Raw genomic sequence first — 26,643 nt, forward strand, 5'->3', positions numbered from 1 at the left:
ACATATGCGGGAACAGAAGTTTGCACAGAAATGTTGAATCCTCAACATAACCCAGAACCGGAGTTTATACAAAATTACTCTCCATTGAGAGCTGAACTTCTTTTTTTTTTTGTTGTCGACCCTACCTCCACAAAATTTCTCATCAGATTTGATACATAAGGTGATATACCATTTCGTTTCAGTTGTTAACAGTTAAGGCACGGGCTGCTAGGCTTGTACATTAATGATTATGATAGTGATAAGTTAACAAAAAAAGCATTTTCAACGTAGACCTACGTAAAAAGAGTAGCATCAACATGATAAAAAAGTATATGCCTACATCACTTTCATCAAAAGTGTCTAGCCTTGGCGAAGCATGGAATTTAGTATTGCAAGATTGACACCACTAACTTATTATTATCAATAAAACCCACTTCCGCCAATAGCTTGTGATCCAACGCCAGATAGCGCTGTTTGGAAATGCCAAGGTATCATCAGGACAGTTGAGTGGTTTAACGTAGCACCACTGATTTTGATAATAAATTGGTGGAGCGACAACCACGACTAGTATCAGGTTGTCTATCTCAGTCACCTTCTCACTTTCACCTCCACCTCTCCCAGAGGAATTCTTCATTATATTGTTTTCAAAAAATCAAATTATTCGTATCCAAGATAACCTAAAACTAATTTCTTGACAGCCTTCTGATACTACAGTATTTTTCAGCAGTTTCTGAAAGTTTCAGATATGCAAGTCTGGTTCTAGAGAAGGTGTATTATTCGATTTCATTCTACGAAACTATCAACTGTTTTATTTCTTTGTACATGTACTCCTTCTGCTAAAAATAATATAATTTTTTATATAAAATAGTATTATTTCACAGGCTGTGCCGGTGGTGACACAGAAAAGCAAGCAGTAGCTTGGGGAAGAAGAGCGAAATCTTTAAAAAGACTTGTGCTAGGATTCGCACAAGCCAGACCTCCTGATCCTCCGTCTCTTGTAGCTTTGGATATATCTTCCTGTTCTACTGTCGCGGTGCGATTGCAGGAACCCACAGCTAGTGACTCACCAATTACCACCAAGTTCAAAGGTAAGACCCATTCAGTTTAGGCACACGGAAGAGCAATTTTATGTCTAACGCTTCTATCTAGCTATTTCTTTTCATGATGAATGATAGACCTAAATGAACAAGTCAGAAATAAGTGATGGGTTCAAGCCCAGTGAGACTCTTTATCTGAGGAATAAAGAGAAGACACTCACAGGGTTTCATATAATATTCATCAATTTATTCTAACAGAACAAATGTCTCAATAAAGAAAAATAATATTCGTTTCAAAGTTATTTGTGAATACATGTTTTTGACTCTTTTTTGGTTTGATATACAATGATAACCACAACTATATTTTCCCAAAAGCTAATAATTTATTGAAGGGAACTGGATCAATGAAAAAAATCAATGAAACTAAATGGGTTCAATAAAAAGTAAATATTGGAAAGTGGGTGATGGAACCAAGAGAATACAAATATCGTTTGAGTTTGAATCTAATTTTATGCATGCTCAAATCTCAGATAGTTTCATTCGACTCAGACAGAAATGTACTGTATTATTTTTCGCTTATCCAATTATTTCAAAAATAAATAACGCAGCTGAGTTGCATTCTGAAGATGTGATTTTGTACGATGAAATTCCCGAAAAACATGATCAAGCATATAGGTAACATTTCAAAAATATTGGAAGGAAGTATACATTGTTCGAATGGATGCATGATAAAATATAAAAATAGTCACATAGAAGGTATTGCTTATCTTTTTATCTATGTTATGGCACGGACTCTGCTCAAATGGGTAAAAGTCAACCGACCGATTATCATTCAATTGATGAATGTAGCCAAGAGATCATCGCCACTTTGTATTTGTAAATAACGGTACTGCAGTTTCGTCCCACAAGGACATTTTCAAACGAATTCTGCTACAATAAACTGAAATGATTAACAATGTAAACTCTTATATACATTTGCAACCACTGTCGGTAATAATAGATGGTCCTTAATAACTTCATCACCTGAATTTTGTTAATGTGTGACAATGTGGGTACGCTAATCAGAAAACCGGCGAGTAGACCAGGTCAATTTGGTCATTTAGTAGTTCACATCCGCAATGCTCATGTTTAAGAATTTCCAAGGATTCCAAATAATTGAGTTTCCAACTCTTGCCTGCATAGTGCAGAATTTCGATATCATTTAGATTCGGGAACTCGTGGTTGCATTCCAAGGAATGGTTTGAGAACGTCAAACTCTTTCCATCTAGTGTTAAGGACCTTTCATGCATACCGTTTTGAAGAATTTCGGCCACATTGTCCCACATAAACAGTTTTACAATCCGGACACTTAAGCTTATTAACACCAGATTTCTGGTCTTTATTCTCACATTGCTTTTCTAAAAAAGCTCACAATTGTTTACGTCCTTTCACCAAAATATGTTAAATATGTTACGAATTTCTTGATTCCTGATTGTTTAATCAGAGGGTGTACTAATCTGTACGTAAATTTGAGGCAATGTTTTCTAACTAACTTCTGGATTGTGTCTGCGTTGAAACTATTATTACGTCCTATCTGTACATTTGTTTTAATTGTCTTATCCAGATTGTTAGCAGACAAAGGTAACGAGAACGCACTGTGTAACATCGAATTGTAGGCTGCTGATTTATGACTGTCGTGATGGGAAGGATCACTTGGGATTGTAATCTCTATACCACGGTTTTCTGAATACATTGAACTCATTATAAGTATGTATTGTGTATCTCTGTTTTGAGTGTGAACTGCATGTTTCCATTAAGATTATTCAGAAATGTCATGATTTAGTTCAGCTGTCGTGTAGTACCTCTGAAACAGATGAAAATATCGTTTACGTACCAAATATCATATATACCAAAAATCAATATATTTTTTACCCAGTTCGGAATTTACTATGGTGGTCTCCAATTTATTCACGTCTGCTAAAAGTGGACTAAGGGGTGAGCCCATTGGAAAACCTGAATCCTGTTCATAAAATTTGTTATTGAACTGTAAGTGATTCTGATTCAAACATACATCGAAAGATGTCGGAATTTCATAAGAAGTTACATGATCTACTTTGGGTTGATCTGATATATTCAAAATGAGGGGCTGACATTCGCTATACGGTAGGTTAGAGTACTAACTCTTTACATCTAATGATTCTGTGGCGGGGTTTGGGTTTTTTCAATCCGGTATCTGAAAGGTGATTTTTCAGTTCATTCCTACCATTTTTCTTTGGGTCTTTCTTGATGACAGTAACATTTTCCTTATGAATGACTGATTCAAATTTCTGAATGTATGTTCTTCATTCAAGTATAACGATGGCATTCGATTTATCAGCTATATTTAGCTGTATCTGTTATTAACGTAACTAAACTGGTTTGTTTATTATTCCTGGTGCCAATTTCAGACTTTTGGACATAATTGAAATTTCCTCTATGTCAAACTCTACTTTGGTCGAATGAGTGATTTTTTTTTCACTGAATTTGATATCTGGTTCAACTGATTTGTTATGTATGATATGTTTGTGTTTCTGTGTTAGTGCCATGAGTTTCTTATGTTGAGTTTGGTACTTTCGGTATTCAAACCTACTAATTCTAGACCTGATTTTGTCATAAAAAATGTCAAATTCTGATGGAGTTTATAAGTAAGTTCACATGCAATACCTTATTCAGATAATGTTGCAGGATACTCCTTTTTGAGAACAGTGTTTTGCCCTCATCTTTCAGCCAGATCACTCGTGCTGTTATTATTGCCTTTTCTTCTGCTGTTGTTTTTGTCCTCGTTCTGCTGTTGATATAGTTCCTTCCCAGGCACTTTTTCTTAAACCATAAGTTCTGCCATGGTACTTCATTTTCAGTTCAAAGTTCAGTATGCGGTTTGTCTAGCTGTACTCACTTCTTTCTATAAATTTATGGATGTATCCGTTACTACGTGGTAGGAGGAAACTGGTAAGACGAAACTGCAATAACGTGAGTTACATAAGAAGTTAGAATTCTCATTTCTCATCAATAATCATTATTGACATTCATAAAAATAGCATCAACATACCGGTGGGTGATAAAATAATTTCACGAAAGTTTTCACAGTGAAATGAAAATAACATAGAACTAGTACATACCTTTGTAAATTTGTGATGCACTGTTTGGAACCTTTGGTAAAGTAATGAATATTACTAGAGTTTTTTACCAACACCAAACCGTTATTTTAACACCTCGACTCGTGTTTCGATCACCAAGTGATCATCTTCAAGAGGGAGATCAAACTAGTTTGATCTTCCTCTTCCTCAAGCGTAAAGGAGTTTATGCTTGATAAAGGTTTTTGTAAAATCCTTCATAGTGAAAATCATACAATGAACTGTATTAATTAGTTTTAGATTATGATTTATTTTTGTGAAAAGGGTTTTCACAGTAAATGAAATATTTGAAATCAGGAAAGAAATGTTTTTCATTCAGGCGGTTGATGTTTTGAGAAAATACTTCATTTGAACGAAAGGCATTTTTTGTTTTTCAGTACAATGGTCTACGCGGGCAGATTTCTCGATAATTACGGGTGAAAAAGAAATACTAGAGATATCCAATCCTAACTGTACCATAGAACTAACTCAGGGAAGGCGATACTTTTTCCGGGCGGCTTGTGGCAATTTAAAAGGTTTCGGCGCTTTCTTCACGTCCACTCCATCTTCAGTAGTACCTTCCACTTGGAGAGCTATCGAGCGAAAGGAGGAAAGGTAAATATCGGCTTCAATTTCAATGATTTTGTTGTTATGTTATTGAGACCATGAATTTCAAAGGTGGTCCTTGGTAATGCCAAGTTTTGAAATCAACCGACAAATGCTATCCACTGCAGACAACTAGACAATACTGTCATCGCCTACTTCTAACATACCTATACATCCATCTAACTACAGTAAAATGTGGAATAAGGATAAAATAATAATGAAATGATTCTAAAATATGTTTTTTGAATATATGCAACTATTTTTCAGGTTTGGTAACCAATTGAAACAATTAGATGAACTAATGGAAGAGGTGAAACAATTTAGGCCCGGTAGCGAAATTTTGGAAACACAGAATTCTCAAAGAAGGGTCCAGAAAAAGAAAACCACTATCAAACAGCTTTTTACGGCTGCCAGTAAATTCCAAAAGCATCTCAGAAGGTAAGTGTGTCACTGTTTAATTTATACTGAAAGATTGTGACTTTTAAGTTCGAAAAGTGACGAAGTCTGAGATTGGATGAAGTTATTCTCGAAGACGTCTGCTAATTTCTCAGGGGCTGTTCAAGTATCACGCAAGCACTATTGGGGGCGGGGGTCTTCTGCTTTGCTTATTTTTGATTGACATGAGGGAGGGGGATCTAGATGATGATTACATCAGTAGTAGTTATTTATTTTTTTACACAAGACATCCCACACATTGCCTGTGTTTCAAATGATGTTTACGTTTAGGTACTCGCTTATATCTGAGTATGGGAATTACCGCGCGCGCAAAAGTTGAATTGTTTAATTAGGATTTCGTTTCAAACAGACAAAGTTATACCTAAAATTGTTCGAAAGTTTCAAAAAATTTTATACAAATACGGAAGTACAAAATATGCAGAAGATAGTTAACGAAATGTGGCCTAATTATAAGTTACAAGAAAAGTCCGATAAGGACTAACCATGTTTACGCAATCATGGGAGGGGGAGAAGGAATTTGCTCACCTACTTTTGCTGACAAGGGGGATGGAGGTAGTAAATAATTGTAATAAATATGCTTTCGTAATATCTGAACGGCCCCTTAATGAGGTTTTTTCATTTGTTGAAATGATATTTTTTAGCCTCTATAAGTCGATGACGGAAAACAGTCTTACAATATTCTATTACTGTGTCATCAATCCGAACTGTTGTTGTTTGGATTCCCCGTCGGTCTCCAGAGGTTGATGACGAAAAATAGTCTAATTATATTCTATCACCTACTGGTTCGTCACTATTGCTGTCAAAACATAAATCGTGTCAATAGGACAACCCGTAAATAAAATAACTTCAATACGAAATCTATGATATGTGATTATTAGGATCTCACGATTTCAATTTTAGAATCAATTACTATAATTATACTTTCAAGCTCCAAGTAACAAATTCACCACATAGGCTGGATAGTCAATATGTTCAGACAAACAAAAGTTGACATGTCTCGGCATTTAGATAACAATTATGATTCTCATTGTACCCTGTCTGTTCAGGCTGGTATCATTCCCTATAACTTTCTGCAGTCGGGCCAAACCATCAGAACAGAGTCCTATTGTGATAAAATCGACGAAATGTACCGAAAATTGCTTCAGCAGCAGCCAGCACTGGTCAGCAGAAGAGACCCGATGTTGCTTCACGACAACGCCCGTTCGCACGTTTGACAAATCACCATCCGAAAATAACAGGATATTGGGCGTCGAAGTTCGGCCTCACCCATTATACTACCCAGACCTCTCGCCAACAAACTGACTACCATCCTTCCAAGCACTCTGATAACTTCCTCATCGGTGGAACTTTCGCCACTCAGTACCAGGCAAGAATGGCCTTCTTCAACTTCATCGAAACCCGAGCATCCAATTTTTATGCCGACGAAGTTAATCCACTTGTGTTACGTTGGCAAAAGTGCCCTGACTCTAATTGCGCTTATTTTGACTAAATTGAATAAGTATTCACTGAGATACTACAGTTCAAAATAGACTCATAAACACGTTCGAAACAACCTAATATATAACATATATTTTTGGGAAAGAAAGTTTTTGGCTTTCTACTACTCCATCTTGATACTAAAAAATGGAATGAGGGAATCTTCCAAAGAAAGGAAGGAAGTAATCAATTTTTTGTATCAAGATGAAGTAGTAGAAAGCCAAAAACTTTTTTCCCAAAAAGTAATCACTCCTGAAAATATAACCCCTTCAATTCAAATAACATATATATTATTAATGGAATTTGATTCGTGTTTTACTCATATTCCGTCCTTGCTAACATCTTCAAAACTAGTATATTTTTCTATTTTCATATAGTTTTTCGGTGTATTGTGGTTTTTGAAAAGTTGTTCATAGTGAAAATCAGTTGAATGTTCATTTGAAAAATCATTATACCTCAATGATTATACTCATACATACTTTTTTATTTTCAGGGGCATTTATTTAGCATGTATTCTATACCACGAAGACAAAGTATTAGTAACAAATGAAGACTTTTTACCTGTGATAGAAATAGACGAAACATTCCCAAGTTGCATCCACACGGATCTACACTGGTTGATGAAAATAGCCTGTACCTGGGACGACACGAAGCTCCTCAGATCCGAAATGGAAAAGCACTCGTCATCAGCCATTCATTTTCGCACCAAGCTGCTGACGGCAGCCATGCAAATGCAGTCCTCTCTCTGCCTTCAAGATCTCGGTCAGCTCTATTACAAACCTCTGCGGGATTCCCAAGGAACAATGGTGTTAAGTACTATAAACTATGTGAAAACTCCAAAAAGTGTGTCTGTGTTAAATTCGAGGTGGTTACCGATGAACAAAGTCTTCAAAAAAATGGTGCTCAGTGACGATCATAGTATTTCAGAAATTCTCATGGCCAGTATCCAAGAACAAATCAATTACCATCAGGTTTCTAGTCTGAAATTGAGTAGGGGACTATATCTGGCTTACTTGAAGATGCAGAGTTCCGTGGATATGATACAAGTTGTGGTGTCCTCCAAATCTCCGAATATGTTGCCCCATTGTAAAATTCGAGATAATCCACATGTGTCAGCGTGAGTAGAATAAAACAAGAGTTTTTTTGAAACTAAATACAAGCAAGCTTCTAGCATTTGATAGCTTTATAGAACTAACCAAATCACCACTACGTTATTCCCCTGTGTTTTGTTAAGCAAATTAGCACCTCTGCATAGTTTACTTTCAATCTAATGAGGTTATATTATATAGTTACCCGACTGTGCATACTCAGCTAAATTTCCATATATGTGAGAAGGGATCCGAATTTCCGGCAACAATTTAGGAAACTGTCAAAATGAAAATTATTTCAATACAAAACATTGAATTGGATATCATCCTTTGTGAATGGATGATGTAGTGAGTGGGTCTGATATTCAATTGAATAGGATCGTTCAGTCAAATCTATTCAGGTGGATTCTTTCAAATATTTTGATACAGCTAATCATCCAGAATACAATGACAAAAATTTCAAATCGATATTGTTCATGGTTATGAATATACAAAACTTCAAAACTACCTATGCTTTGTGACATCAGGGAATATTTTCGATTGTTGGTACCGTATCTGAATTGTTATGAAATGTCAAATTAAATTTATCTTTCATAATAAAACTACAAATATTCATCATCTGAAAATGAAAATTTTGAGAGAAAGTATATATTTTCTCAATATTTTTTTGAAGATATGAGCACTACAGAAAAATCTTCAAAATAGACTATCTCTGTGTGATTGAAGTATTACGAATTGTCGTGCGAAAAAACCATTTTGGAAAGTTTATTTCACAGAACTGTCCACTGAACACAACAGAAACAAAGAAAAATTAATGCTATGGATGAATATCCACCACAATGAAACAAGAGAGATGCGAAAGCAATACATTTCTCTTTATTAATGAATCGAAGAGGTTTTGTATTAAAATGTATAATATATTAAAATTCTTGCAAAGCGCTTTCGACTTTTGTCATCATCAGTGCTCACTTGTCAGGCAACAGGTCACTGATGATGACACTGATGATGATGACAAAAGTCGAAAGCGCTTTGCAAGAATTTTAATATATTATACACTTTAATACAAAACCTCTTCGATTCATTAATTCAAATAAGTGTATTCAGCTTTTCCAAATCCTTTTATTTCTCTTTATATTCTCTTTATATTCACATTTCTCTTTATATTCGAATAGAGAAACTAGTCATCAGTCTTGATGAAATATTTCAAAAAAAAAAATATAAAACGAGCGGTTACTCGTTAACAGTCAGATATATCATGGAGATCGGTTTTTGGTTGTCATTGGATGTCGTTTGTTAGGAAAGACAAATCCGGACTGGAATTCAATGACAACCATCCTAAATTTTTACAATCGTTCAACATGTTAGACTCGTTTTTTACGAAATACTTTCAATTGTAATACAAAATGTTATGCTCTCCTTTGATCATTTTCATCAACTCTTGATACCATCCTCCTGAGTCAATCCACGGATACCTCTAGGGCACATGACTGGTTTGGCTAGGTTAGGTCCAAAAGTGAGTGGATCTATTCGACCCTCCACTGCAGCACGCAAGGGTTTATTGTGGCTCACACCTATTCACACTCGACCAAATAAACCCAGCTTTTCAACGAAGCCGATTAGTTTGTATGGTGAGTGGTCTTTCAAGTCAGATGGTAAGAGTACGGCTCTGTCGAACTCTAAAAACCTGATTCGGTCCCCAGCGGGGCAGGCACAAAGTATGTGATCTGCTGTTTCATCATTTTCCTAACAGAGACGACACACACTGTCTTCCGACAGTCCGAGTCTCTGCATGTGATGATTCAAATGATAGTGACCTGTTAGAAGGTCTGTTAGACATCGTACTTCATCCCTACTGAAGTCCAACAACTGTTTGGTATCAAGCTTCGAAAGGTGAATAAACGGCTTGGAGTGATGCAATCCTGGAAGATTGTGCCAGAAGTCCATTTATCTTCGTGTCATCCAGATGTTCAATATTTGTTTGGCAAAGCCTAAAGCGATGCTAATGACAGGTTCTGGTCCGATGAAGCTGCTTGCTGCATCCTCCTTTGCAAGGGAGTCAGCAGCCTCGCTGTCTTCCAGGCCAGTATGGCCACGAATTCACACCAGAGACAATATGTTGAGTCTTGCTATCGGGGAGAGTCGTTTTTGGAAATTTGCTACCAATTTAGACATTGCTCCCAACGCTGCTTGACTGCCCGAGAATATTTTTATTGACTTGTATATGAGGTTGGATTCTTCCAATTGAAATTGAAATTCAGTCGCATAGTTTCCTAGGCACATGACAGGTACTCATGACTATATTGTTACTTTTGGGATGTTACTGTGATGACATTCTTCGGATCTTATCTGGGTATCAATAAACCATCCTGGGGTGAGTGCTACAAGGACTCTTTTATAATGTAGGTACTGTGAAAATTCAAGGTACTATTAGAGAGAATTTCTGAGGTATGAACGGATAATGAAATGAAGGTATCCCAAGGAAACTATGTACTATCTGGATATATAATATAGTGGTTCAAAACAAAAAAGATTTATAATATGTGTTCGATTTTTATAAAATTGCCAGGTAATGGCATAATATAAATATGAATTAAGGATATTCACATCAAGAAGAGAATGACGTCACAAGATGACAAGTTACGGCGTTGTCAACATGTGTACTATTTTGAACTTTCGAAATTTTTTGTACTTTTGATTTGTTTTATTGTTGATAACCTTTTCTGTACATTTTATACCCTGCCACTTCCGTCAAATGAACCGTCCAAACAGATGAATCAAACCACCTCTTAGGTTCCTTTATAGTTTGTGTATTAATTACCGATCGACCTACGCTATCTATTTACTATGATCATTTGATCTACGTATTTATATTTTTGTTACTCGTTCCATTGAACAGTTGCTCGAAATATTTCGGGTACAGAGAGCATTTTTAGGTTAGTATTCAAGTATGCCTCGATTTTTCCATAAATGTTTCGATCCAACTTTTCTGACTTTATAAATTTTTTACATGAATCTCTCTACCTGAACCCCTTTACCTGAACAGCTTTATGGAGTTGGCAACACTTCTGTGGATTCATTTGGCTCAGTCATTAGAGATTTTTCTTCGTGGCTAGCTTACCTACTAGAGTTATAGAGCTGCATCAATTTTTGCTCATTATTTTTGGACCTTGGAAAAATTGTTTTGAAATTCTCGATTTCTCACAAACTGCCGAATACGTCCATAAAATTAGGACATAGAGACAGAAAACATCCGGTACATATTTCAATTATTACATATTAAATTTCATTAGGTTTGTTCTGGATCCCAGTTTGTACTGTTTTGATTTTTCAAAAACAGTAGATGAGTCAGTTGTGGACAGAAATGATTCATGAACATGCTGTGGGATGATTTTTCAACCTTTATAAACAGTCTCATCAGAGAACCAGGCTATAACTCAGCTACAAGATTAAGGAAGCTGGACTCCAATCTGATGAAACCGAAGATGACATGAACCAGAACAGGTCTGTTGACAGAAAATGCAGCAAATACAACTCGTAGGCGTTTCATACCAAGTTAACATTCTGTTTGAAAAAAATTTCTCTAAAAAGTTATGTGTTTATTAGTTATGTTGAATCTTACAAGTGTAGGTACTTCACAATATGAACTGAATTTCTCACTTTGTGGTCGTTGGTTTCTCATTCTCTATGATTTTCTTCAGTTCTATTTGCCAGTTTTCTTGATATTTTCGTCGGAAAAGTCGATTCAGAAGTTGCTGCTGTTTCTATCATCGACATTGGCCCTTCATATCATTCAGAATTACCCATATCGTTAATAGAAAAAGTAGTTTTCCAGTGACTTCTGTTCCATGACGCCCCTAACCAGATATTCTATTGTGGATTACTTCACATCACCGTCGCAATTTTTTGACTCGAGAAATGCGATCGTCCGGTTTTTGTTGTCACTCGCGAATGCAGAAATAATTTTGATATTATTGCATCAATTATATAATAATAATAATACATTTATTATTTACCACAAATCCACAAAAAATATTTGGTTTCAATTAAATGAAAGCTAGGTAAATAAAAGGTGATAGTTCAGTTTTCTTTCAACACCAGGAAGAGAGAAACTGGTCTTCCACTCAGATCCCTGCTACAAACCAAACTTGAAACTAAAATATACTTACTGACTAGTACCAGTGAACAAGAAGACGAGAGAAAAGCAAGAGAAAAAAAAAGATGAAAGACAGACAGAAAGAAGATAGGAACCCTTTTTATAATTTATTTTCACTTGTGAGGGAAGTGATTCCTTCAGGTCATGAAATCGCTAGGTTGCATGACGACGCTGTGAGAATTTTATTTTTTGTTCTGAGTTGGGAGATATTTTCAATTAATTTTCATTTTTGTAGTTCACGCAAACATACAGTCATGGATTTATTAAAAGAGAAACACGACCTACTGTAGTCGGTTATCTTGTACGTATTCATGTAACTGGCAATATTATATGAAAAAATACGTTTGAAAATTTCCTTTCTGTGTCGAGGAATAGTGATAAAAAAAGTTTGTCGAATATTTCTATCATGTAGGCATGTTTTTTCGATATATGACTTTATCATGGAGATGGTTGGGTTGCTTGTATTTCAAAAGTTTGTAGAAGTAACAAAGGATATGTAGTTTACGCCTGTTGGACATATTGAGCCATTCAATTTCTTTAATTTTATGAGAAAATCTCTGCCTGCTACCAAAAATAAGTCTCAAACAACAGTTCTGGATTCCCTGAATACTCTGACTATTGGAGCCATCTAAACATGGCCCATATACAATATCACAATAGTTGAAATGGGAAAGCACTAATGAATCACACAGTATTTTTTCACATCTTGGCCTAAATAGTGTCTATGTGGGTAAATCATCTTCAAGCTAGCGTAACTTCTTTTCAACATAATATTAACCTGTTCTCTGAATCTCAATTTTTGATCTATAATCAAACCCAAGTTGTTTGCACTGTTACTAAAAGATATTGTGTTATTTCCCATCCTCAGTATAATATTATAAGATATATCATTCCTGACATTTTCATTACAGAACAAAATAACACATGACTCTTGAGGATTTATTTTGAGTAGATGTTTATCACATATATGTCTTTTAAAGATTGTTAGTCGATATTTATTTCAAAGGGATGGCTCTTGTAACATTTTCCAATAGTATCACATTGAATTAAGAGACATCCCTCTTATCTTTCAGAGAAGAATGGGAATACTTGAAACAGCAACATCTTCCAGACATCCTAGACAATGCAACTGAACTCCAACGAACATTCCTAGAGCTAGTCACAAGTGCCGCCAAACGCCTTTTCAACTACATGGATATAAGCAACGAAGACGCCAACATCCATCGTTTGTTTGACACTGAAGTTATAGATCTCACTGATGAAGTTAGTTTTATAGTTGTTTGTCCATCTGCAGAATTTTCCTGCTCTGTTCCGGGGCAAAGGGAAATTCTTCTCCAACGAGGGGATCTACTCAGTTTGCCACTTCAGGTAAATACGTTTGCAGTAATATTAGGATTAGGCTAAGATTTGTAATGTCAATAATGTTGTTTGTTGTAATGGTTGTAAATTCAAGAACTGTTTCATCACGTTCTTGTTTCAGGTTTTTGAAATGATCCATTTAAACACCTATCAGAACAGTATTATAAGAAAGTATTCCAAACTCAGCTGCCTCTTGGAACTAGATGCCGCAACAGCAAGCCACTTACATAGAGAAGCCTTCTCCAATAGCGAAGTAGCGATAGCCAAAGAACGGTTAACTAAATTACAGGACCTTCAAACTAAGCTGAATACTATCTGGAAAAGCGTCAGGTGGTTGATGGAAGTAATTTCTTTTGCTAGAGATCGTGTTACTTGTGGAATGAGTATGAGGTAAGGTGAGGCACAATGTTTCGATCAGTATTCTTCCATATTTATTCTTCAGAGTACAAATGATCATACTGAAATTTGTTACAGGTTCATTCTGGAGAAAGAATCTGGCATGTGTACTAGTCCAAAACGAAGTCTTTTGCAGATTCCTCCTCGCGATACAAAATCAGTGAAGAGTACTCCAGGTAGAGGTTCATGGCCGGGGCCAGGGGCTTCTAATATTACTCCAGGAGGCAGTCTTATCAACGAATTCAGTAAAAGTGAACAACACTTGAGCACAAACGAAAACACGCAATACCTCAGTGCTTGCAGCGATCCAGAGTCTCGAAAAAACAGCGACAGTTACAACAGTGATTACTTCAGCCAGAATTTACCTCCGTCACGTAGTGAAGACATTCTTTTTAGCATTCCAACTAGTACCACTCAACAACGTTTTCGAACCAACACTATTTCAAGTATTTCTGCTACTACCAGTCCTATGCTGGGTACTAGGTCGCTACGTTCTGGAAGCATGTTGAGTGTCAATACTCTCAATACGACCAACACTTCAGATAGTATGCATAGTTTTAGTTCAGATAGTGATGATTGTTTACACCCTATGAGCTCATCGACGCCAAACAGAAGACATAGATCAAAAATGGTACCATCAAAGAGCATGAGTAATGTTAAACAGAATATTTTGGACATAAGTACGAGGTCAGAGAGAACTAGACCAAAGCAGTTAAACTTCGATCCAAATATGTTGCACTCAAATTTAGAATCGAGTTTATCGAAAAGCCTGAGTAATATCAAATCATTCACAGACGTAGATTATCCTTCGGCTACGTATCTTAAACCCATGGATCTCTTAAGACCTCCAGAGAGTGTTGACAACTTCAAAATACCGGATGTCCATCCTCAGTCCAGCTCCAAAGATCTCGCAAGCGGAATACTTCAGGTTTATGCTGCCTACGAAACAGGCCTGGCCACTGGTACCAGCCTGAAGCTGCACGTCACTCCAAGAACTACAGCACGCGAGGTTGTTGATCTCGTTGTGAAACAGCTCAACATGGCTGTGGTACTAAAAGGAAAAGAAGGTCCTATTTATAACATTGATAAACTCAAAAACTTCTGTTTAGTCGCTGTAATTGGTGCTAGAGAACGTTGCTTAAGAGATGATTTCAAACCTTTGCAACTCCAAAATCCCTGGAAGAAAGGGAGGCTCTATGTTAGACAGAAACATGATGTTCTAGCTGCTCTCGAGCATAGTAGCAAACACAGCACAATTATTTGAAATGTTGATCATTGAATGGTATGACATTATCAATAGTGCACAGGCTGATAAGTGATGAGAATATTTTCGTTTGAGAATGGACTTTTGAAAATGTGTTTTCGCTCAAATTGATGTATACCCCACGAATCAATAGGTATCACTCTTCAAAGAACCAGTTACTTCATATTCCATACTTTCAAATTCCTGATGAAGATAAAATCAAAGTATATTGTGATCTAAAAAGATATTGACCCGTTTTCTAATTCAGATGTCACCAACATCTATCTTAACACTTCATATTTTAAAAATTTTTATGGTTTAATTTTTTGTGGTCAACAAATCTGAAGTAATTGGTTGAAACTGCTTGCTGAATCAATATTTCTTATTGATGTTGTTACACTGCTACCAGGAAACCGGCTTTTCAATGTTTCCATTTTGCAATAAGAAACTAAATTCAAAATACTAGACAGGCAGTAAACATCTAATTGGCCATTGGAAAGTCGGAATTAGTCAAATTTGAAATGGTGCTAGATGATTGATATATCTTATGACTATTATAAATAGTAATATAAGAGTTGCCTAAGCTCGAATATGAAACAAGTCTGGTAATCTCTAGGTGAGAGATAGAAACTAATTGGATTTTCTTATAATGGTGTATCCGTCTTTCACAAAGGGATATTTTCACTTGGATCGTACTCTTGGCAACAAAATGATTTCTCCAATGCCTGCTGTACTTCATTCTGTTTGTAGACATTGGAGATTTTACCGCTGTGATGATATAATTTAGAGAATTTATATGTATAGGACCACTATTGACAAAAAATAATTATTGACTGAGGTTTTTACGAATAGTAATTTTTGCCATCCACATTTACTCAGTGATAGAAATACATATTTTTGAAAAATTGAATTTTGGGCCTACCAGCTCGCTGAACCCCACAAAATAGTAAGAATTTTTTTGTAGTTGTTCGAAAGTGCTCTTAGAAATAATCCACTTCTATATTTTTTTCAACGATATCCTACATAAAAATCTCTGCAAGAACTAGAACCTGAAATGCAACCATTGATTATCAATTTCTTTCAGTGGTTTATGGTGTTTGTCAAAAAATATTAATTTTGATAAAAAGTAAAGTAACTTTATTTCTGACAATATCGAATAAAGGTTATTACAATTATAAATCGCGTTAAAATATACAATCACATCAATTAACAATTTGAAATATCAGATTTCGTTATCTTTCACCAATGTTTTCATTCTACAAATTAAATCTTATGTATTTCATAAATTCTAACGCATTTTGACGTTTACTGTCAAACATAACTTGTCACTATCTACATCTCAGATTTCATGTACCTACAATAGTCACAGTTGAATTTTTGTTTTGCAATATAAAAAAAATCCTAAGGTGATCGTAAAAGTTGTTTTGAACGTGATATTTAATTAATAATATCAACTTTTTTCAATAACAATTTCCGAAAAATAGAGGTACTGATCAAATTTTGTATTTTTTTACAAACCTCGTATAAAACTTAAATAATTTGATAACCGTGTGTTGAATTTTAGATTTTACTTATTGCATATTTTTTCATAAAGAAAAACATTTTATCTTGATATAATGAATACGCTGATCCATTACTTAATGAAAATTGATAATAATAGCGAATTATCGAATTTTTGGGCTATAAATTACAATTGAGGCTCGTTTTGCTACACAAAAAAAGTTTGCTATATTGTACCTACTCACTCTCATATTACTTATGTTGTTTTTTGTTCCCATAAATTCATCAAGTCAAAGATGGTTAATTCAGAAATGTCAAACTGTGGGCTTCTATCTTACTTGAAATATTAAAATTTTGTTCTTTTCCATTCAAAATATTAGAAAAAATTATTCCTATAATGGAACTCGGTCACAACGAATATTTCATGATTAAGATACTAGCAAACGGCATTTATTTAAAAGTATATATTTTACATTGAAGAAAATAAGACTTTTTGCATTCCATAATTATAAAAAATTCACCTGCTGGCTGGCCCTCATCAGTTTGATTTCAACAAACAATATAAAACTACAGGGTGTGCTACGGAAAAATCTCATTCCTAACCTAATTGTTCTTATGTGAAAATATTGTTCAGAATTTGTAGACGTTGCCAGTAAATATACACAGAAAATAAAATGTCTCGTATTGAATATATCTAAATGTTAGAAACTGTCTAGTTTATATTAAAATATAATTCTATAAGAATAACGCTTGTTGAAATAAAATGTCCGAGGTGTAGTAGAGAATCATATCATAGCATTATGTGTTCAAAAATCGAATATTTATTTTATTATGAATCTATTTTTATTTCAGTACAAAAATCTTGATATTAATTTGAACAATGTTATATTTGTATATAATTATGAGCAGAGTATGATAAAATTCTATAAAACTGTATAGTGCAATTGAATATGTAAGGAATTTCGGGAATGAGACAACCAAAAACTAGTGCATCGTATTATGTTGGCAATGCACATTATAATCCTGAGAAATATAATTTGTATAGAATGTAAAATATTGACTAAATACAATGTTATAAAACGTTAGTTTTCTATCTTATCATGAAAACCCCGAAAAAATTCTCCTGACATTCATAAAATCTTAATAAATAAGAATATACAAGTGTCATGAGGTTTGCATGAATTATATTTTCAAACTGAGTGATAAGTATATTTTTCTATTCAAAAAAATGTTGAAAATCATATTCAACAATTGAAATATACATATAGTTTTTTCCAGTGATTAATTGGAGAAAATAACTTTGTTTGATATAAGGATATTTGATTTTTGGTTACTGGTTGTATTAGTTTGAAGATATTTCTCATAACAATTTCGTAGGAAAACAAGAAGCAGTTCAAAAAAAGTTATACAATTGACACTCAGATTCAAATTGTGTAACTTTCCTTTACAAAAATCACTACAGAACATTTTATAACAAGATAGTATTGAAAGAGATATGGCTGTAGATATTGAACCATTATGAACCTAATATGCTTAGGTGTTGTAGTGTTTCTCAGTAACTCACAAATAAAGCTACTGTATGATATACAATGTGTCCGAGATTAGGAGGCCTAGCATGGAACAATTTGGAAACCATAAGAAATACAATATCGGTTGAGTTTTATAGAATATCGGTTGAGTCTTACAGAAAATAAACTGAATCGAAATTGAGCCCATTTGTTTTCTACAAAGAATTTTGAAATTCACATATCGTGAATAACATTCAGAAACTTTCTTTCATCGAGGTTATGTTTGCATGTTTTCGGAAAATGAAAATATCTGAAAATACTTCATTTTGATACTCATGATAAGAAAACTCATTTTGATTAATATTTTGGAGACAGTTGTCAAATTTTCAAAGTTCAACTCTAATATTCAATTATAACTATGAAGAGACAATTGATTATTAATTATAATAATTTTATAATTCCCAAGAAACATCATGTCGTATTCATGACATGAAACAAGTCACATCCGAGTGTAATAACAATGTAACAAAAATGAATGAGTTTTACAGAAGAGTTCTGCTGAAATTATAGTAAAATCTGATATTCGTCAGCTATTCAGAATGAACATAGGTACATGAACTTAGAAGACTTTCTTAGTAATGAATTGTATACATTCAATTCATCACGTGGAATAGATGGCTTTCCAAAGTTTGTTTTAATTGGTTTTGAACAGGTAGAATTAATTTTCATGTCTCTTGAATAATGATACCTCCGCCCCATCATCAGGAGTATTTAAATGAACACCTGTGAAACTTATAATGAACGTTGTATCCATTTTCAACTATTCAGAAAGTTACCTCTGGTGAATGCCAGGGTAATTATATGTTTCACCGGAGGTATTACAAAGTACTCATATCAAATTGAAGAATCCATTTCTGGCCATCATATAGAAAGGTGAGTACATTGCTAAGACGTTTTTTCTCAAATATTTGTCCTTTCAATTATTTTTGTTCAGCGCGGATGTCATATTTTTGAATCATCTCATAACGACGCACACTCAGAGCTGTTTTATTAGTTTTTCTCTGGCTTGAATCTGAACATTTGTTTTCAAATGGTATCATATATGATGAACAGCAATGGATTTATCTATGGTGTTTCATCTTTCAACTAGGGATAAAAACTATTGCTCTGATATAAAATGATAACTGTAACAACAGAAGTGACTTTTCTTCCAAATCTTTGTGAGACTAACTGTTTCAACAATATCCTTAAATTATCATTGGGTAGTTTCAAAAAATTTGTCCATTTTATTGAGCTCTGTTACGCCAGCGACGCAAAGTACGGAAATCGCATTTAGAAAATTCCATAATGCTAGCAACGCATAATGAAAACAATAATAAAATAATGAATGTTGAGGAAAAACTATTAGGTGCTATTTAAGTACTGAACGGTGAGAATCGTAACATTTTCTAATTATGAACAAAAGGTTCCAATTTTGCTAAACAACAGATCTAAGAATCAGGTCTCTCGAAAACGAGGACGAATGCTCAATCAATTATTGAAGAACGTACTGTAAGAACTCAGTCCATCAGGCCTAGTGGTTTTCAGATCCATAAGCCCCATAGGCATTATAGGATCTAGGTTTACTATTATTTATCTAGTGGACACCTAATTAGCACTTTATTCTTTCGCCCTTATTTATTGAGGAACGTACTATAAGAACTCAGTCCATCAGTCATAGTGGTTTTCAGATCCATAAGCGTCATAGGCATTATGGAATCTAGATTTACTATAAATATCTAGTGAGCACCTAATTATTAGCACTTTATTCTCTTGCCCTTATTTATTGAGGAACGTACTATAAGAAGTCAGTACATCAGTCATGGTGGTTTTCAGGTCCATGAGCCCCATAGCAATTATGAAATCTAGGTTTACTATAAATATTTAATGAGCACCTAATTAGCACTTTATTTTTTTGCCATTATTTATTGAGAAACGTACTATAAAAACTCAGTACATCAGTCATGGTGGTTTTCAGGAATATCTAGTGAGCACTTAATTAGCACTTTATTTTGATTGTCTATGTATGAGTTCAGGAGCATTTCAAGACTTTATTGTATATTGTCAATTTTTTTCTCAAATCAGGAATCCCAAATTTTTTTCCGCTTACTCAAGGTCGTTTTCATCTTAATTTCTTGCAAGCACCTAATTAGCACCTTATTACCACGCTTAGTTTATACCTGATTGAGCATTCGTCCTCGTTTTCGAAAGACCTGATTCTTAGATCTGTTGTTTAGCGAAATTGGAAGCTTTTGTGTATCAATTAGAAAATGTTACGATCCTCACCGTTTAGCACTTAATTAGCACCCAATAGTGTTTCCTTAATATTCATTATTTCATTATTATTTTCATTGCGTTGCTGGCATTCCATAATGCTAGCAACGCAACTTTGAGTGTTGAGTTGCTGTGTAAGTTACAGATTACCTAATTTTTGATTTCGGTACCTAAAAAGCACCTAAAAAGTACCTAATTTTGGCATTTTGTATATGCGATTTCCGTACTTTGCGTCGCTGGCTTAACAGAGCTGTTTTATTGTCATGTATTTTTGTAGCTCCATATCTCGATAAATATTTATTATACTGTGTCGGGGTACATATTGATGGATAGAAAAGTTCGTACTCTTCACATTGATGGTGTTAATTTTTTTTTTTCCAAATTTAAATTTTTTGCCTCTCTTCACCCTATTACTATATGATGTCGTTAAGCAATTGTTTGCTATTTTTGTCTATGAATTCATATTGAACCAAAGCCCTGCCCAAACAGCCCGAAAAATTAACCAGGCATTTGGCATCTTGATTGATGGTATGTTCGTCGTTGGTTGCCAAACTTTGTTACGGAGATTTCTACCTCGAAAATGAGCCACAAAGTGGACGACCTACAGTAAACCAGGACAAGAATTTGAGAACCCTACTGTAGACTGACCCATCACAAACCCTGCGTGGAATGTTTTTGATGGTTTAAAATGTTTTGGAAAGGACAGGAAGCTCGAAAAGTGGGTGACCTACAATTTAAACGATCGACAGAAATTGTCACGTTTTGAAGTCTGGTTTTCTTTCTTTTTGCGCAACCAAGACGATTTTTTTTTGTATCGGATCGTCATTTGTGATGAAAAGTGGATCCTTTACGAAAACAGGAGACGTTCAGAACAGTGGTTGGACACCGATAAGCCACCCAGGCATTTCTCAAAGACAAAAACCCCAAAAAAAAATATTGTGACTGTACGGTGGTCAGCGCTGCTGACGTGACTCACAATAACATTCTGCCACCAGGCCAATCCATGCAGATGTGAGATCAGATATGTAACGTCAGATGTAAAATATGTAATGTCAGATTGGACATGGTTGATAAAGGAGTACAATCGAACCTTGTAGTTAATGGTATCTTTCATTTGAAAAGTAATCAGCGATCCTAATCGAAAATTGGTGAAACAAGTTACTTCAACCGGGCCAAACCATCACAGCGGAGTCCTCTTGTGACGAAATCAACGAAATGTACTGAAAATTGCGTCAGCAGCAGCCGGTACTGATCAACAGAAGAAGTCGGATCCTGCTACACGATAACGCCCGTCCGAAATTTGAACACCATACTCCCCAGACTTCTCACTAACCGGCAACTATCTTTTTGAGCATTTCGACAACTTTCTTACCGGTATAACCTTCGCCGAACAGGACCAGGCAAAAACGGCCTTCATCTTATAAAATGCCGGACATCCAATTTTTATACTGCCGGAATTAGTCGACTTGTGTTACGCTAGCAAAAGTGCACTGACACAAACAGCGCTTATTTAGATTAAATTGAATAAACCCGTGTTAGGAGTCAAACGTTAAAAGGTAAGACCTTGTTATTCCTTAGCTCACACAAGTTTCGAGTTTTGGAAGTTGTTGTTCGTAGGGGTGTGACTGCTGGATAACGGCCCGATCACACTTTTCGTAACGCTCTCGTCACGCATTCACCAGCTTAATCCCCAAGTCAAGCGCACGTAATGAAGTTTTACTTCAACGAGGTTGGGGTATCCAAAGTCAAATACCAGCATCGTATATGCCAAAAACATTTTATTGTGAGATTTTCACTAACCATTTTTACAAAAACGCAACACGTGTTTCAACATACAATGGCTTATTTCATTATTTCGTACTTCCATTGTCTGATATGATGTAAATTGATTTGTAAACCCTGCAAGAATCTGAAAAAAAATAAAAATAAAAAGGTTACCTGAAAAAATAACAATTATATAAACCAAAAAAACTGAAATTACAATGATATAAAATACAAGTAACGACCCAAAAAATTAAAAAATAGAATATTAAAACGAAATGAAAATTAAAAACATTATTAACAAGGAATGAAAATTACAAATTAAAAGATTCTAAATCAAGTTAATTCACGACGTTTCGATTGTTAGTATCCACAATCGTCTTCGGATGATAAATGGACTTATTCCTTCGAGATCTGACTATTTATAGGTCACTCGAGTGCTTTCACCTATCACCTCTTTCCTCCCTTCGCTTCATCAGTTTTGGCGGAAGCTGACAGTTTGGCGGGAGTTGGTCGTGTTCCGCTTGATTAGAAGTTTCCATATGTTGCGTATCTCTACGTTAGCTTGACTAAATGCGTTGTTGAACAACATATACGCGGCTTCTTTGAGTTTTCTCCTAACCCAGTGTTTCTCCTTGTGATGATTTCAACTTGAGCCCACTTGATGTTATGTTGATAACTCCAAACATGATCTGCTATTCCTGATTTGCTGGTTTCTCCTCGCTCTGTATGTTTCTTGTGCTCGGCAATGCGAACTTTCAATGGCCTCTTAGTTTTTCCGCACTCGCAGTGTATCCGGTAAATGCTATTCTTGGAATCGCAGTCCGCGTTTTGTGGCCTGGTTTTCGTGAGGGTGCTACAGATAGTGTTTCCAGATCTGAAACAGGTTCTGACGTTATACTTGGACCCAATCCTTCTTATCCTTTCCGACAATCCTCTGATGTAGGGAAGTACAAGTACTGGTTGTGGCGGCTTCTTTTCCTTGTGGAGCTCTTGCTGTCTTCTTGCTAAAGCCTTTTCCACCATCGCTTTGTAGTAACCATTTCGTTGAAAGTCATTTTTGACCTAGTTCCTTTTCGAGACCTTCTTTTGTATTACAGAGCCCGAAAGCACGGTTTGTAGAGTCTTGATGATTCCTCTCTTAGTCGATTGATAGTGGTTGAATTCCTGGTTCAGATACTGTCCTGTGTGAGTGGGTTTTCGATACACAGATGTTTTCCATTTAGTGTCAGTTCACCAATACGTCTAAGAATGGCAATTATTTGTGGACTACCTTCTCCACTGTCAAATTGATGGAAGGACTTGATGTGCTTCAGGAAGGTGTCTAGTTCTGCATTTTAAATTTTTCACAGATTCTTTCAGGGTTTTCAAATCAATTTATATCATACTAGACAATGGAAGTCCGAACTAATACAATGCACCATGAAACATTGTCAACCAATACATTAGTTATGGATTTTCATCAAATATCGGCCAATTCCATCATATACTAGCATCGTAGTTACCGTGTTCGGAACGGGAACAACAACTCGAACACCAACTCGGGCACTGCCACTAAACTTCATGCTCAAGAATAATTTATTGTTTCATTCTAGAATTCCTCACATCTGGGGGCATTATCAGGATTCCTTTATATTCTCATTGCATGAAACAAACCAAAAATAAAGACAGGAGGGAAGTTTTATTGTGTCTAATATAAATATGAAGGAAGTCTTAATTTGTTTTTCATGTAATGAGATTTTATTATGGAATTTTGATGATGGATTCTAGAATTAAATTATGAATCGATTCCTGAAGGCATGATATTTAGACAGTAGATGAGAAAAAACACTATATTAGTGCTTTCTTTGTAGATTCCATATCAGTAACCTAGTGCTGGATTAGCCACGTAGCAAGAGTAGGAAATGCTATGGGCCCCGCGACCCGAAGGACCCCGCGATCCAATACCTGTCTTGCTGTTAGAAAATATCAATTTAGATAGGAATGTAAAGATATTTTGCTAGGCTATGCTTCACTCCCACCTGAAAATCGAAAACTAGATTTTGTCACGTTAAATCTCACCTGACATTAATCATTTATATTTACCTATGTAGTATAAAATATATTTATCAGATAGAACGTTGATTGATTAATAGATTTGACACGTTTTTGAGTTCATGTAAAAATAAGTAATTTTACTAACTTTTAACGTTAATGTCTCAATGTTTATGGTGTTGGATTACTACAACTCCCGATAAATATTTTTTTCATTATTCGTAATACTCTTGAGCAGATCCCTTTTGAAAATTGCGTTTCATTACTTTTCGGTTTAATTATAATCGATTACTATAAAATAATATATTTGGTTTTGAATTTTCGGTTTCCCACACAAAATTGCTGATCAGCTGAATAATTTCCTATGGGAAGACCAAAATTTTGAGACCTTTGTTTCTTGGCGAAGGTTGTTCAGTTTTATGGCCCGAAAACATCCTTAAAACATTTGCGCTCAAAAAAGTATGACCTTATATAATATCTAATTTATTTCGAGAAGAAGGCGAACTGTTTTTTACTCGGTCGTAATCTGTGATTACTTGATTTTTTATAAAACATACATTCATTTTATGAGTGAATAAAGGAATATATATGACCTTTTTTGAATCGATTATCATATCGATCATGTTTCGAGATTATTGAGATCTAGTGACGAAGTGACGGTACTATGCCTATTAATTTTGAGCAAGGTATCGCTTAAAGAAGTCGATAATTTGCCCAAATGAAATCCAGAAAAGTTTCTTCGTTGCTGTTTTGTTTTATTTAATACCCTTAACTTGAGAACCTATAGCAAACCAAAGGCTTCTTGACAGAATTGCTACAGGCCCCGCACTGGCTTAATTCGGCACTGCAGCAACCATTGGTTGTACTTTCAATACCACAAATATCATCCTCTTCGCACTGATACCACAAAGATTTGGATTAACGATGTTATTCTTCCGTTATTCTGCTTGATGACTCCGATAGCGTAGTTAATAAATACCCCTGTGTAGAAAACAGGAAAGTCGGGTTCAAATCCGGGTCAGAATTTTCCAATTAAATTTCAATGTTATGTGTTTTTTTTTCAGAATGGAGCATCTGTTGGTTGTCAAATTCTTCATGATAATCTCAGGAACATGGAGAATTCCTTTGAATACTCACTCCCGAACCAAACAGAACCTCTACAACATTTTTTCTGCAACGACGCAGATATACTTATGCGTTTTCGTTCTGTGCTTATTCATTGAACTTCCGCTCATCTGGAATGAAGATGTAAACAAAGTAACAGAAAATATTGGAATAACCATATTGTGTATCATGATTTTCATTAAAAACGTCATTTGTCAACAGAAGAAAGTCCGTGATATATTCGTATACATTCTAGAAACAGAGAAGGGGTTGAACGATTTCGAGAGTGAAAATCTAGAAGTTTACAGATCCAACGCAGTGTACACCAAAAATATAAGCATATTTTTATCCGTCTACTCATCAATGTGTGGTATCACTTTAGTTTTGACTAAGTTTTATGTGTACATTCAACTTAAAAATGCAGCAGCTAGAAACCATATGAATCAAACGTATATTGAACCGCCACTGCCTTACGTCGTCTGGAGACCAGTAGATGAGAAAAAACATTATATTAGTGCTTTCTTTATAGATTCCATATCAGCAACCATTGGTTGTACTTTTAATACGACAACTCAACTCATTTTCATATCTGTCATGACTTTTTTAATAGGTCAACTGAAAATACTTCAGAATCGCTTCAGGAACTTTGGACAGGCGTTGCAGGAGAAAATGACGACAACTGAATTATCTGGAAAATTGAGACTCCTCATTATACATCATAAACGGATCATAACGTAAATAATTAGTTTTTTGTGCTCAGTTAGACACTGTTGGTGAATGTTAGTTATCAAGAAGAATAATCAAAACCGCTCGATGATAGATACATATTTGTGGAAAACTTCTACAATATAACATTAGTCGCATTTATTATCAAACACTGGATATTCCACAACATTAGTTCACTTGTAATTTCCAAAGGCTCGAAATTTTCCAATATATCCTATAAAGCATCAATTCATTCATGAATGAAATGTGAAACTGAAACCTCTGGCGTAAAATTATTCAAAAACAAGCACTTTCCTCGAACCCTAGAACTGCAACACTCTACTCCACGGGCGAGCAAGTAGGATGAATTGGGATGCACGATTAGTACAAGAAAATTGGTCACTACGACCAGAAAATTGAAAAAAAACAAGTTCCATCTGTATGACATTTGGTTAGTACAAAAACTAAATAATAAGTTAATTGTTACTTGCATTATGACGTTTTCAAGTAAAAGCCATTCAATTCAATCATGTTTTTAGTATATCAAAGCTCTAGATCTCAAAAACAGCTGGAGTGAATAAAAAAATCAGCAATGAATACACAAGGTCGAAGCCTTTTCTCAGAAAGATATCACCCATTCCTATTTCGTTAAAAATTTGATATAACCCCGCTTTGGATCAAAAGCACTCCACCTTATAAATAATCTTGACGTGACTTTGGATTTTTGACACTTTCTGACAGTTATGGCCTGCGCTAGGTTTTCGTTAGCTTGCATGGCAAGAAAATTTAGACAA

The 26,643-nt window shown here is 35.1% G+C and overlaps 2 protein-coding genes across 7 annotated transcripts in view; both read left to right on the forward strand.

Annotated features, from left to right (window-relative positions):
- wake (ankyrin repeat and fibronectin type III domain containing protein wide awake) overlaps positions 1–17,509 on the forward strand; it is a 199,830-nt gene extending 182,321 nt beyond the window's left edge. For 5 of the 6 annotated variants that reach the window (XM_074179852.1, XM_074179850.1, XM_074179848.1 and 2 more), the window contains 7 exons: positions 861–1,067; positions 4,546–4,762; positions 5,021–5,191; positions 7,179–7,802; positions 13,000–13,294; positions 13,407–13,675; positions 13,760–17,509. In XM_074179852.1, coding sequence (XP_074035953.1) covers positions 861–1,067; positions 4,546–4,762; positions 5,021–5,191; positions 7,179–7,802; positions 13,000–13,294; positions 13,407–13,675; positions 13,760–14,945 — 2,969 coding nt within the window. In that variant the 3' untranslated portion in view covers positions 14,946–17,509. The remainder of the gene's footprint in view (positions 1–860; positions 1,068–4,545; positions 4,763–5,020; positions 5,192–7,178; positions 7,803–12,999; positions 13,295–13,406; positions 13,676–13,759) is intronic. The other variant, XM_074179849.1, reaches the window with a different exon arrangement.
- A 7,150-nt stretch (positions 17,510–24,659) lies between these two features.
- LOC141484680 (uncharacterized) lies at positions 24,660–25,969 on the forward strand. The gene has a single exon (XM_074179854.1). The coding sequence runs from the start codon at positions 25,088–25,090 to the stop codon at positions 25,880–25,882; it is 795 nt and encodes a 264-aa protein (XP_074035955.1). The 5' UTR covers positions 24,660–25,087; the 3' UTR covers positions 25,883–25,969.
- The last annotated feature ends 674 nt before the right edge of the window (positions 25,970–26,643 follow it).

This window comes from Leptinotarsa decemlineata, unplaced genomic scaffold (assembly GCF_025532065.1).
Source record: "Leptinotarsa decemlineata unplaced genomic scaffold, Ldec_3_MD MMD2_tig00026282_RagTag_RagTag, whole genome shotgun sequence".
NCBI classification, from domain to species: Eukaryota; Metazoa; Arthropoda; class Insecta; order Coleoptera; family Chrysomelidae; genus Leptinotarsa; species Leptinotarsa decemlineata.